Consider the following 14,410-nt stretch of genomic DNA (forward strand, 5'->3'; position numbering starts at 1 on the left):
GGGCCTCTGTAACCGCTGCACCCCCCAAAAAAAATCTCGCGCATCCCTGATATAGATTACCAAAATGTATTATTTACACAGTATAAAAAAAATATTACTCATTTATATTTTCTAACACTAGATTTAAAAAAATTATGTTTTCATTTTAATTGTATCCATCAGACAATCAACATGACCCACATTTTATGAAGGTTTATACAATTTGTTTAGCAAAAAAATGTTGATGCACATTTTTATTTTAAATATGTTTTTAGCACATTGACCCCATAATATTTATTCTTTACAACACATACCCAGTAGATGTTTATGCCTAAATACAACAGCGAAACAACAGGTTTATGCCTTTGTCTGCTGTGCAGTAACAAATGATTGAGCTGTAAGTCATTGTAATGCATTAGAACCTCCCCTGTGCACAGTCATCCGTTACTTGTTTCAGCTTCATACATTTACGTTTTAAATAAACAACCACATCAATCATAATAATGCAGTCTTTCCAAAGTGCACATTGTAATGAAAAAAGTCATGTGCTCCTGGTTGGAAAACTGCAACATTTCTATCACAACTCATGATTGGTATTTCTTTTTTTTAAAATATGTAAGAATGGCAGGGACATTGGGCACTGGTTGAGCAGCAGCACACTGCGTTCCAGCATAAACAGGACCCTACTGTTGGCTATAAACTTTTCTGCTGAAAATCCCTCAGAAGAACTAGAAAAGGAGATAACTGAGGCACACCTGGCCAGCCCCACCACTGTCATGAAACATAATGAATAAGGAATTGTAGCCAGACTTATCTGGGGCACATTGAACTAGTGCAGGGGTGGCCAACTCCAATCCTTAAGAGCTACCGACAGGTCGTGCTTTCAGGATATCCCTTCAGCCCAGGTGCAGTCAACGACTGAGCCACTGATTGAGCCACCTGTGCTGAAGCAGGGATATCCTGAAAACCTGACCTGTCAGTAGCTCTTGAAGACTGGAATTGGCCACCCCTGATCTAGTCTGTACGAATAAGGAAGATTTTAAAATATATATGAAATATATGGTATAATCAGCGCGGTGTCTGTTGATTTATTAGCATTTGTAATCAGTATTAATAGGACACTGCAGTTCAGTCTTTCTTCTAGTTTTTTTTTCTCGTAATGAACACATTGCATGATCCAGTTGTTTTTGTTTTACTGGAAAGTGAAGGAAGCTGTGCACGGATTTGTAGGATGTATCACAGGATGTACATCACAGAGAATAATGCAGCTGTAAGCACAAGCTCTACTATCACAAATGTACATTTAGAAACGGTGTGCTATACTGTATCTATATTACAATATTGGCTACAATCCCTTCTAGAGCATCTGAAAGTTATTGAATAATAGTAATAATTGTGACCAGCATGGAGGTTCCTTATCTGTACTGCTATGACCTTCCAGTAGATGATAAACTGAGCGGAAACCGGAGTAAGTAAAGAATAAGATATAGACCATAATACAGCTCCTCTTGTAAAAATCTAGAGTAGTATTATGCTGGGATGTTAAAACCCATATACTGTATCCTGCACTATTACCTTCTGTCACAATGAAGTTCCACCCCTCCCCCAGCACACACATTTGATATATTTGCTGGCTTTTGTGCATTTTAGTTTGGTATGTAAAATGTAATTGCTTGAATGGTGCTTGAGTTACATGGTTGTAGACACACATAAAAAATAGACCTTACTATGTGTGCAGGTCTGCCAGGAGCCATGAAAGGAGGCTCCCACCATGCATAGAAAAAAATTACCACCAGTCACTTCTGAGAGCCAAGGTTGGAACAAACATGCTATCCTTATTAGCCATATGAGTTTCAACATGGTGAAAAGAAGGTGGCCTTATCTAATTTTTCCCTGGAATCAGTAACTTGATACCTAAATGAACAATTATTTTCATAAACAATAACACCTTTGAGATGACGGTAGCAGAGACGCACACCTGACTTTGCGGTTTGGTTCTAAAATGTTTTGTGTTCTGATTTTTTCCCCCCGAATGTCCTTTTGGTTTTGGTTCTGGTTTTGGATCGTAGGGAAATGTGAACTTGGTAAAAACAAAATCATAACGTCATGCAATCTGGAAATGTTTCTTTGCTTTCTATGTAAGTATTTATGCAAAATAATGATGATTGATAATGGGGTTTATGTCTGTATTCAAGTCCTGCAAAGAACAGGGTGATCCAAGTAAAGAGAGGACAACACTATTTAGAAAGACCATCTATGAAATGAAGAACGATATGTTGGGGGATTGGTACATTGTGACAGTGAAGGGGTACCCAGGCCATAAATAAAGGTATTATGCCCTGTTGGGTGCCCCAGAGCTACATTGGGGAATTGTGAGTGTTAGCTCTTCAACCCAATTGTGGTATATAAATGCTTGTTTAATAAAGATGTATGTGGTTTTACTGTTCCTGGAGTGCCACCAGCGGGATGCGCCAGGTGTGAGCGTCAGGAATAATTTTACGGGAAAATGTTGTCAGGGTGTGTTTGGGTAGAAGGGGGCCCATGTTGCGGGATACCCGAAACATGCACTCAGGAGTCCCCCCCCAGATTCATGAGGAACACAGACCACCGGATAAAATCCCTCTAGAACGCAGTTTGCAGCTCAACGCCAAATCCCCCTGCTTCAGCACAAACCAGAGCAGTACAACTGGGCAGGGAACTGGGTTATATTCCAGGTCCCCGGATATGCCCGAGTCCCAGGACCCAGTGAGGGGTTCCGTAGCTCTCTCACCAGGGATAAGGTGGAGAGAGTTGTAGGGGTTACATTTTAAGTTAAAGCGTTGTGTGTCCGCTCTGCTGCCAACTACTGGCTGCAGTCCTGTGAATGTGTATAAATTGTCTATATGCGCCCGGCTAGGAAGAAGAGGGCCATATCACCGTATTAAGGGTTAATGAATACCCACAACCTACATGGGGTATAAGGGGTTAATGTATATCCTCACACTCTACACAGGGTCCCTAGGATAAAGGGACACTGCCCAAGTACCCTGAATCCAGAATAGGGGTTCAGGGGGGTTACTCCAGCTTAGAATAATGCTGAGAATTTATTGGGGTGTAGGGAAAATGGGTAAGTCAGGTTAGAATAAAACTGTTTAAGTTAGGTTTTTGAAGTAATGTCCTAGGAAGTCATTTAGTATGGACAAACAATCCATTTGCATGGGAAGCAGGGGGAGCTTCAAAGGGGCAGCAGACACATTTGGGATTCACAAGTACAGTGAGTCATAACTTAAGTCCAGGAATTCTAAGGCATCACGTGGAGATAACTCCGGCATGTCTGGGTAGACCCGGATTTAACAAAATAATCTAGCATTGTATGGTGTTACTTGGGGAGGAGGAGAGGTGAACATTTTGGCCTGACAAGTGGCTAGGTGTCGGTGGACAAGGAAACATTAGGTCTCCAGGGAAGTAGGCATGGCTAGGTATGCTAAGCAGCTGAAGTGCCAAGTTCGCACATGCTCTCATCATACCTTGAAGCTCAGTGCCAGGCTACGAAGAACCTGGCAGAACTCTGCTATAGGTGGGAGGATTGGCCCCCACCAGTGATTCGCTGCAGACTGTAAAGATGGGTCTTATGAGGTTTTAAAAGTCGGGGTAGCCAGTGAGGATTTGGTTCCATCATGTAACAGATTTAATTCCATCTTGTAAGAAGTTCCATCAGATTCATCTGAGCTACAGCGTGCGGTCAAAGGTCATAACATCGTAACTAAGGATTGCATCGTGCTTCAAAATTTCGTTAGAACTAAGGATTGGCAAACGAATCCTGCAAGGACAAAACGAAAAGTTTACTTTTGGCAGAGATACAGGGGTTGCCGCTAGCGCCCCAAGACAAGAACAATTACACGGCTCTTTTTGCACATCAATCCCACGTCTGGGAATTGATGCCTAGAGACTTGATTTCTGAGTTTCATTCCGTGGACATTTTATTTTGTTTTGCCCCATCCCAGTAAGTGTTTGTTTGTGATAATTTTGTAATTCAAGCTGTGTGTGTTCTTTATGTGAATAAATACAATTTATTTTATTTCATGCTTTATTCAATCAAAGGAAAGGATCCAGGTGGTCAAGTGTTAATAAGTTTGGTCTCCCGTGACATACATAAAGGATGCTCTTTGAAGACAGGACAAGCTACTAATTGAAGATTGGGACTATTTAGAAAGTTAATTCAATAGTATCATGCATAAGATGCTGTTGCCATCTAAATATTGAATGTTCCTTTGTGGCCTTGAGCACTTGCTCTTTGATGCAGCAAAAATGATATGTATATAAATATATGTATAGTGTTTCTCTCTGAACCTCTCTTTTCCTCCGTGCCAGCCTCTTCACACACGCCAACCATCTCTTCCCCTACTGACGCCAACACGAAATGGCAGCAGGGGAAAGGAGGGACGCTTTGTAGAATGGGAAATGCAGCGAGATCCCAGCCGAGTAGGAAATGAAAACAAGGTTTTGCCACATTTTTGGTTCAGACCTAGCAGGCAGACCTGAGCCACAGGCAAAATTTAGTCCAAAACATAGGGTGCCGGTCTGAATTTCTAAAAGTATGGACTCATCTTTACAGGGTTGTTTGTTTTTTATATATTATCAAATCTTTTATGCAGACAGAAGTAGTGCAATTATGGGTAAAACAAAATGCACTAGATGTATCAAAGAAAAAGTCCTATTCAATGGAGTTTTGTACTTTGATAAATATTTACATATGAAAAAAATTTGGGCATCAAAATGTCACCTCTTTTGCTTTGATACTTAGGTCTCCCTATCTTTATGAGATTACATCTTCTAGCATACAACTGTCAAGCTGATATTCATATTTTAAGTAGCTTGCTTAAGTGCTAATCTTAATGGTTTGAGTACCATTTATTTTGCTATGAAATTCAGCTTTTGGAGACACGTACGCATATTCGTATGGTAATTGCACCATACAATTGATGCTTGAGCAATAAGTAGAATGGGTCCAGCAGGCTTTGTGCAGGCTCCAAAATATCTTTTTGAAATACATCAGTGGTTCAGTTAATTGCTCAAATGATGACATCTAAATGTAATGTGAACAATACATGGAATATAAGTAAAAGATAATGACAGTTCACCCAAGAGGCAATGGATCAGATTTGCAGAAACAAGTTATTGTAGAACATGCAGAAATAATTCTGGGATGAGGAAGTGATACCGCGATTCCTGCCATCTATTACTTTTTATTTATGGGAAGATTATTAGAGTTAAAAATCTGCTCTGCTTAAGAACACTTTAGGCGAGCATATTGCTTTAATTGTCAGTGTCACATAATTTAAAGTACTGTAGGTGGGAAATAGAGAGAAACTGGTCCTCATTACCGATCTGCAATATTTTTGCAATATTCTTAACTTCCTTAAAGTACTTTGTGTCACAGTTTATCAAACAGACCCCACAAAAAACTTTCAACATATACAATAGTATTGGAATTGGTACTAAACACAATTAGCAGTCTTTAACAACTATTCAAATAATACAAATATTTACCAGCCATGTCAAGCAAACTTCCTCCCCCCCCCAAATCTTGTTTACCTTGAAGATAATTATTGTGCCAAACATTGGTGTATTTTCTTTTAGCTATAAAGGTAACTGTATATGATAGAGCTTTAATTTCTTCCACATTTATTTGGTGGTCATTTACCATTAAAATGTTTCAGTGAATATTTGCAGTATGCAGGGTCCCATTTATCTCCATTTGGCAATACACAGAAGAATCATACCTGGCAATTTCACTGTACACATTCCTACAGCACATTCATATCACATTGTATGTTGCTTATCATTTCTCCCTAGAAGGAGTTCTGCCTCCTTTCTCCATTCTAAACGCTTTGGTATCCGTATCCAGCTACATTTCCTTCTCTTCAAACATTTTAAAATCACAACGTACAGCTTCAGGGTTATATAATAATAAAGAACAATAATTACAATAACTTGTGTGACTTTAATATGACAAGCTCGTCAGAGGAGCAGTAATTGTCCTCTTCTCACTAGGGAAAATCCAGACATTTCTAATTGAGAATAAAAGTTCACAGTACAGTATATACTATTGAACACAAGGGAAAAATTATTCATTTGAAAAACTTGCAGGTCTTTGTATAACACAACGGCATAATACACCGCTTGGGTGGAACATCTTATGTCCAAATACGATGAGCTGTTTAACATGTTGGACCAAAGTGAACTAATATCTGCAAAGAGAACTAAGTCAGCAGTTATGTTTCAAAAAGCAAAAAAGCAGGACTCGCAAATACCACTAAGATTCGCCAATCAAGAAGAAAAAGGAAATTGTCCACAACGTAACACAATTAGCCTACACATGAATAAAGAAAATAAATTCTCTCCATGATATACAGTATATATAAATCTTGTATGAAACTCCACACCGACCCCTCCTTCTGTCTGCAGTTACCCTCCCTTCTGACCACTGAGACTCCCATAAAATCACAGATCCCCGCACGACCACATAAACCCCTTTCACCATGACCAAAAAAAAAAACACCTTGCCATTAGCCTCTATACAATAATGCAGGCAGGATCATGCTAAACCAAGCAGGAGAGGAAAGCTGTCAATCAATGTGGTAGCTTCAAAAGTCAGGCCACATAATATCTTGCTAGGCAGTACTTCGTATCTTTAATTATAACTAGCTGATATACCCGGCGTTGCCCAGGATGTAATTTTGGGGGTGCGGGCAACAGGGTTGGGCTTCCCCCCCCCCCTTGACAGCTAGGCGGTGGCGGCTCACTGGGGGGTGCGGGTGGGAGTTGGTGGGGGGGCAGGAGCGTAGTGGGTGACTGACTGGGTGGGTGACTGACATTGGGTGGGTGACTGACGGACTGGGTGGGTGGGTGAGTGACTGACGGACTGGGTGGGTGGGTGGCTGACGGACTGGACTGGGTGGGTGACTGACTGACTGGGTGACTGACTGACTGGGTGGGTGACTGACTGACTGACTGGGTGGGTGACTGACTGACTGGGTGGGTGACTGGCTGACTGGGTTGGTGACTGACTGACTGACTGGGTGGGTGACTGACTGGGTGGGTGACTGACTGACTGTGTGGGTGACTGACTGGGTGGGTGACTGGGTGACTGACTGGGTGGGTGACTGACTGACTGGTTGGGTGACTGACTGGGTGGGTGACTGACTGACTGGGTGGGTGACTGACTGACTGGGTGGGTGACTGACTGACTGGGCTGGGTGGGTGACTGACTGGGTGGGTGGGTGACTGACTGGGTGGGTGGGTAACTGACTGACTGGGTGGGTGACTGGGTGACTGACTGGGTGGGTGACTGACTGACTGGTTGGGTGACTGACTGGGTGGGTGACTGACTGACTGGGTGGATGATTGACTGGGTGGGTGACTGACTGACTAGGTGGGTGACTGGGTGGGTGACTGACTGACTGGGTAGGTGACTGACGGACTGGGTGGGTGACTGACGGACTGGGTGGGTGACTGACGGACTGGGTGGGTGACTGACGGACTGGGTGGGTGACTGACGGACTGGGTGGGTGGGTGAGTGACTGACGGACTGGGTGGGTGGGTGGCTGACGGACTGGACTGGGTGGGTGACTGACTGACTGGGTGACTGACTGACTGGGTGGGTGACTGACTGACTGACTGGGTGGGTGACTGACTGGGTGGGTGACTGGCTGACTGGGTTGGTGACTGACTGACTGACTGGGTGGGTGACTGACTGGGTGGGTGACTGACTGACTGTGTGGGTGACTGACTGGGTGACTGACTGGGTGGGTGACTGACTGACTGGTTGGGTGACTGACTGGGTGGGTGACTGACTGACTGGGTGGGTGACTGACTGACTGGGCTGGGTGGGTGACTGACTGGGTGGGTGGGTGACTGACTGGGTGGGTGGGTGACTGACTGACTGGGTGGGTGACTGGGTGACTGACTGGGTGGGTGACTGACTGACTGGTTGGGTGACTGACTGGGTGGGTGACTGACTGACTGGGTGGATGATTGACTGGGTGGGTGACTGACTGACTAGGTGGGTGACTGGGTGGGTGACTGACTGACTGGGTAGGTGACTGACGGACTGGGTGGGTGACTGACGGACTGGGTGGGTGACTGACGGACTGGGTGGGTGACTGACGGACTGGGTGGGTGACTGACGGACTGGGTGGGTGATTGACGGACTGGGTGGGTGACTGACGGACTGCGTGGGTGACTGACGGACTGGGTGGGTGACTGACGGACTGGGTGGGTGATTGACGGACTGGGTGGGTGACTGACGGACTGCGTGGGTGACTGACGGGGAGGGTGACTGACGGGGTGGGTGACTGACGGACTGGGTGGGTGACTGACCGGGTGGGTGACTGGGTGGGTGGGTGACTTGACTGACTGTGGGTGACTGGGTGGGTGACTGACATTGGGTGGGTGACTGACGGACTGGGTGGGTGACTGACATTGGGTGGGTGACTGACGGACTGGGTGGGCGACTTGCAGACTGGGTGGGTGACTTGCGGACTGGGTGGGTGACTGACGGAGTGGGTGGGTGACTGACGGACTGGGTGGGTGACTGACGGACTGGGTGGGTGACTGACAGGGTGGGTGACTGACAGGGTGGGTGACTGACAGGGTGGGTGGGTGACTGACTGACTGGGTGGGTGACTGACTGACTGGGTGGGTGACTTGGTGGGTGACTGACTGACTTGGTGGGTGACTGGGTGACTGACTGGGTGGGTGACTGACTGACTGGGTGGGTGACTTGGTGGGTCACTGACTGACTGGGTGGGTGACTTGGTGGGTGACTGACTGGGTGGGTGACTGACAGGGTGGGTGACTTGGTGGGTGACTGACTGACTGGGTGGGTGACTTGGTGGGTGACTGACTGACTGACTGGGTGGGTGACTTGGTGGGTGACTGACTGGGTGGGTTACTTGGTGGGTGACTGACTGGGTGGGTGACTTGGTGGGTGACTGACAGACTGGGTGTGTGACAGGGTGGGTGACTGACTGACAGGGTGGGTGATTGGGTGGGTGACAGGGTGGGTGACTGACTGACTGGGTGGGTGACTGGGTGACTGACTGGGTGGGTGACTGACTGGGTGGATGGGTGACTGGGTGGGTGAATGACTGACTGGGTGGGTGAGTGACTGGGTGGGTGTGTGGGTGGGTGAGTGTGTGGGTGGGTGACAGGGTGGGTGAGTGTGTGAGTGAGTGACTGACTTTGGGTGAGTGTGTGGGTGGGTGAGTGACTGGGTGGGTGGGTGAGTGACTGTGTGGGTGGGTGAGTGGGTGGTTGACTTTGACTGGTTGACAGTGGGTGGGTAACTGGGTGACAGTGGGTGGCTGGGTGACTTACCTTGACCGGGTGGTGGTTCCTGGCGGCAGGCGGTTCCCCTCCTGGTACTGATATCCCCGTGGCATCTGGCTGGTGCAGGAGGTGGGTTCGGGAAGTTGGCGGTGGGGCAAGAGTGGCAGGCTGGGGCAGGAGGCCCGCGCCGCGCTTCCACTCCATTCCTCATTGGGAGCAAGGGGGGAGTAGGCTGGAGTTTGCGGTTGGAGCAGGAGGGCTGCGCCGCGCTTCCCCTCCGTCCGGGAGCCGGTGCAGGGTGGCGCACGTGAGTGTGATGGTGCGGCTGGGGATGTTACGGAGCGTCCGGGTTTGTGTGAGGCAAGGGGGGGGTTAGTTGTGCGGATGGGGAGGTTGCAGAGTGGGCGGATTTGGTGGTGAGCGTGGGTGAAGGAAGGGTGAAATGTTTTGTGATTTTTATTATTTGTAGCGTGTGGGAAGGCAGAAATAGTGTGAATGCGAAAATTTTGAGTAGGTTAAGGGGCCAAAGGCGGACATTTTGGCGGCGGGAAAGCTGCGCAGGAAGGCAGCTTCGCGCGAAGGCGGAAATTTTGTGAAGGGTCAAATTTTGAGTAGGTGAAGGTGGTGTGGAGGGCGTTGGTGAAATTTGTATGGCTAAAAAGGGAGTGTGCAGCGGGCGGAGGTGTAGGGAGTGTGCAGCGGGCGGAGGTGTAGGGAGTGTGCAGCGGGCGGAGGTGTAGGGAGTGTGCAGCGGGCGGAGGTGTAGGGAGTGTGCAGCGGGCGGAGGTGTAGGGTGCAGCCAGAGGGAGTGTGGAGCAGGCGGGAAGGTAAAAAATTAGACAGGGTGATAGTCTCAGGTGTCTTAAAGTTACCAAGGTGAAAGGCACAGTGAGTGTGGAACAGGCACGAAGGAGAAAATTTAGACAGGGGTGATAGTCTGAAATGGATTAAATTTACCAAGGTGTGTGACTCCGCAGGGGTGAAGTCTCATATTACAGTCTCAGGGGGTATGGTATGTCAGTGTGAGTGTGTGACAGTGGAGTAGGTGTGTGTCAGTGATGTCAGTGTACCTTTTGGCCAATGAGAGTCGTGGGGGAGGCTGACCATGGGCGGGCGGACAGAGGGACCAATGTCTGTGTGTGTATATGTGTGTGTCACAGTGGAGCGTACCTCTTTGCCAATGAGAGTCGTGGGGGGGCGGGCGGACACACGGACCAATCAGATTCAACACATCTACTAACAATCACATACTTTTCAGTTTTATTATATATAGATGTACAGAGCTTTTAGAACCTCCCATGTTTCGTCTTCAAGTATACACAACTCTGGTGTTTTGTCCACTAAAAGGATCACAACCTTCAACAATTGTAAAGTTCTGTAGGACCAATAAGGCTACTAGAACTTTGAACTACAAGGGGTTTATAACAAATTAATACAAAAAAATTATGTTACAGTATTGAACATACAGTAAACAAACATTCCAGTTTATCAGGACTATAAATACTCCTAGTTTTTATTAGGATTTTCAGAGTTCTCCACCCATAAACAAGAGTGGAGTATACAGTTAATAAACTGTGGAGTTGTACACTGGTATTGTAAATGTATGCCAGCCCGGGCTTGATGCTGCTGCTGATGAGCCAGCCTGTTTGGACCTTGTCCCCTGGCACTTACACACAGATACACACACATGTTTTCTGTGCTATTGACTGTGTGATGCAGCAGGAAGAATCGGATGTTCATTGAAAGGCCATTAGGGCTTATTCAGTGCGCTGCGATAGCGCCGGTGCTACCCCACGGAAAGGCCCACTGAAGTCAATGGGGCTTTCCCAGTCAATCGGCACTATCGCAGCGTACTGAATAAACCCCATTGTGAGTTAATGCAGTACAGTGCAATCCCTTCCCACGTGGGAGTTTTAAAACCTACTGTTAGTATGTTTTGTGATTTAAGAATAGGTTCTTCTTTTTAATAGATCCCCTTTTTGTTTTAAAACAAGTGGAAAGAGAAGTGTGAGTTTATTAACAAAGACGCAGTGGTATTGTACCACAGGGTATCATCACACTTTGACCTGTGTGTTGGCTACAGAACATGCTGCTTATATTACTGCTGGTTCATTAAGCTCATTAAGCAGCAGGCTGACAGCTTTGTTAGAAGTCCTGGATTGTTTTGTGTCTTGGCTATGGACGTGAAGGGATAAGAAAATGTTAATAGGACAATGGTAAGAAGTATACAGATAGATTCTGCCAACCCCGATTTTATCGCCAATCTGCACTCGGCATATACTGTATTATTTTGTAATGCTTTTGTGTGCCCCTTTAATTCAGTTACTGCTGGAGAGGAGTATACCCCATTGATATCTAGTGCATCATAGGCATTTTGTGCAGTGGGTAGATTAATTGAACAACAATGCTTTTATATTTTCTTTATTATCTGTAGGAACTTTCCTACACGGTTAAGATGTAAAACATAATTAAACATGAATTTGACATAGTGTTTGGTCACCCTAATATTTAATTAAATCTCTAATTTTCACAGTCTTTTCATTTACTTGATTTAAGCGCAAGAGTCTGTTGCAAAGTAGGCAGTTGTGGTTACCGGTTTTGGCTTTTATATTTGGTGAAATGCTATCATTTTTAATACAAATTTTTTTTTAAAAAATCTTAAGAATGCCTTTGAATTTTCTTTTTGCCATCTAAGACATAAACATTTAAGCTAAATTCCACTACATTTTTGGAATTGTTGAGGAAATGCGCCCTTTTTTTAATGCAGGTTTAGAGGAATAACTCTTCAGCACCAATAATTTGTCATATCTGAGTAAAAGTGATTTAATCTCAGCCTTACCTAATTTTATCAAAGTTCACCAGGGAGAAGAATAAATAATTTATAGAGGGGATCCCATCCAACATATTGTATTTTATTCTGTTGGACTTGGTGGTTTGTGTTGTCGGTTTAGTTTGAATTTGTACTTAGTTGATTGTCAGAATTGAATCTTATGAGCTTGATTCTCCCTACTAAGGCTGCGCTTATACAGCCGGCGACGTGACCGATGACGTCGCCTTTGCGACGAGTTGTATTTGGACCTTTAGGCGACATCGCTGGATGATGTCATAAAAGGGGAGGGCAGAGGCACGGAGAAGCACCCGATTGGCCGTAAGGGGAGACCGTCGCCGAAAAATTCAAATATCAGTGTCTACCAGATTTTTGGTAGCACTGTCGCTCCGTCGCTTTGTCGTCGTCGCGTGCACTATATGCGCACGCGACGGCGACAATGCATTTATTTTTCCGCGACGGCGACATCACCGGCACTATAAGTGCAGCCTAAAGCACTGATATGAAGCAATTCACTGCTAATGGTGGAAAGCACAGGGGATTGATAACAAACTGTGTATAGTTAGAACACAGACTATTGTTGCAAATGTGTGTGATCAAAACAGAGCTCTGTCCCACAATTTTGTACTGGTTTTCAAATATTTACATCCAGTTTTAATTCTGTTCTCATACGTCCATTGTTGCAAAAGTGACATCCTTTTTTTCTTTGCAGATAATAATGAATATGTATTTTATTATTTCAGACACTGTTTTGGATGAAGAGCCTCTGCTGTAGTCCATTTGAGAATTTTCCAAATTCCTGGAAGATCGTGTCAGAAGTCTCCAGACACAATGGAATGTTACTCAAGCCCAAGTACTGACACTCAGACAGAACTAGCCGAGAGAGTAGCTGCCATAGAAGTGGATGAAGAAGCACAGGAGCTAGACACTGTCTTTTCTGATGGGGGAGATAATGGCATGAGCTCCGAGACGAGCGAGGATGCGTCTTGCCAAGATCAGAGGGACTTGAGCTTTTTCCAAAGCGCTAAGTCTCGGCCGGGTCTGTCAAACAGAAAGTTCTCTCTTCAGGAAAGGCCTTCAGGAGGCTGCCTTCCGTCTAACAGCCAAGCCTATGGTCCATATGCAACAGGACCTGCATCTCACATATCTCCACGCACTGTGCGCAGGCCAACCATAGAATCCAACCGTGTCTCCATCTCCGATTCTGACGTGAGTTTATTTTTCTCTTATATATATATATATATGTATATCTTTTTTTTTTTTAATCAATATCTTATTAATGCCAATATTTTATTTATATAAATAATAGATCATACCTAATAAACAAGTATATAAATAGAATATAATCCTAATCGTGACAAAATTGTAGTTTGACATTTCTAAATGATTAAATATTTTTTTTTATTGGTGAATGGGATAAGGGGATGTAAATTAACATTGGGGGGATAACCATATACAGTATTTAGCTTGTTCCTGGAAAAACTTGGGTGGCCGTAGTCATATCAATGGGATGGTACAGCTCATTGAATTTGCCAGTTTATCCAACTTAGAGCACTGACAGAATTCAATAGTTTTATTTTGTTATGACATACAGAATAATGTTGTTTCTCGATTTTTTTATCTTGCTGCATATTCATTGTGTAATCTTGTATATGAAAAACTATTTTACTCCGTCATTACACAGTGGCTCTCAGTTTCTCTTTGCTGCCAGAGCATTATTAACCCGTTCTAAGTAATGTTAAGTAAGACAATATGTATACTCCATGTCCGACTTGTTGCAGAAATACATTTTTTTGCCGAAAGGTTTTTAGATAACATAACAGATTTCTATTTCTATGCTGTTGTATAAAGTACAAAAAGGTCAAATTCAGAGCAATAACATGCTTGTGGAAGAGGCGTTTTAAAGCTTGGCTTAGGTGGAAAGTCACTTCTGTTTCTTAATATGATGTTCTATGTTTGACAAAGAAATTGAAAATTACACACTTTTAATCTTCTTTAAAGTGCTCCTAAAACTAGGGTGACCAGATTTTCAAAATGAAAAACCGGGACACTTTAAAACATTATACATCACGCGCCCCTCCCCCCCGTTGCCATGACAACAAGACACTAACGTCAGGCGGTGACATGTTGCCATGACAATGTGGCATCACGGGATGCCTCGTCACCATAATGCATCCCGCTGTCATGTCAACTTGATGCCGCGTGACGTCACGGAGCTTGTTGATATGGCAATGTGCATTACGTGACGTCACGTAGCCATGTTGGCGGAATTTGGAGGGGAGGATACAGCCA

The 14,410-nt window shown here is 44.9% G+C and overlaps 1 protein-coding gene across 3 annotated transcripts in view; it reads left to right on the forward strand.

Moving 5' to 3' along the window:
- The window catches only part of CAMKK1 (calcium/calmodulin dependent protein kinase kinase 1), a 328,954-nt gene that overhangs the window by 112,193 nt on the left and 202,351 nt on the right, over positions 1–14,410 (forward strand). For 2 of the 3 annotated variants that reach the window (XM_075589999.1, XM_075589997.1), the window contains exon 2: positions 12,862–13,327. In XM_075589999.1, coding sequence (XP_075446114.1) covers positions 12,950–13,327 — 378 coding nt within the window. In that variant the 5' untranslated portion in view covers positions 12,862–12,949. Of the gene's footprint in view, positions 1–11,356; positions 11,508–12,861; positions 13,328–14,410 lie in introns of those variants that run through there. The other variant, XM_075589998.1, reaches the window with a different exon arrangement.

This window comes from Ascaphus truei, chromosome 3, assembly GCF_040206685.1.
Source record: "Ascaphus truei isolate aAscTru1 chromosome 3, aAscTru1.hap1, whole genome shotgun sequence".
Taxonomy (NCBI): Eukaryota; Metazoa; Chordata; class Amphibia; order Anura; family Ascaphidae; genus Ascaphus; species Ascaphus truei.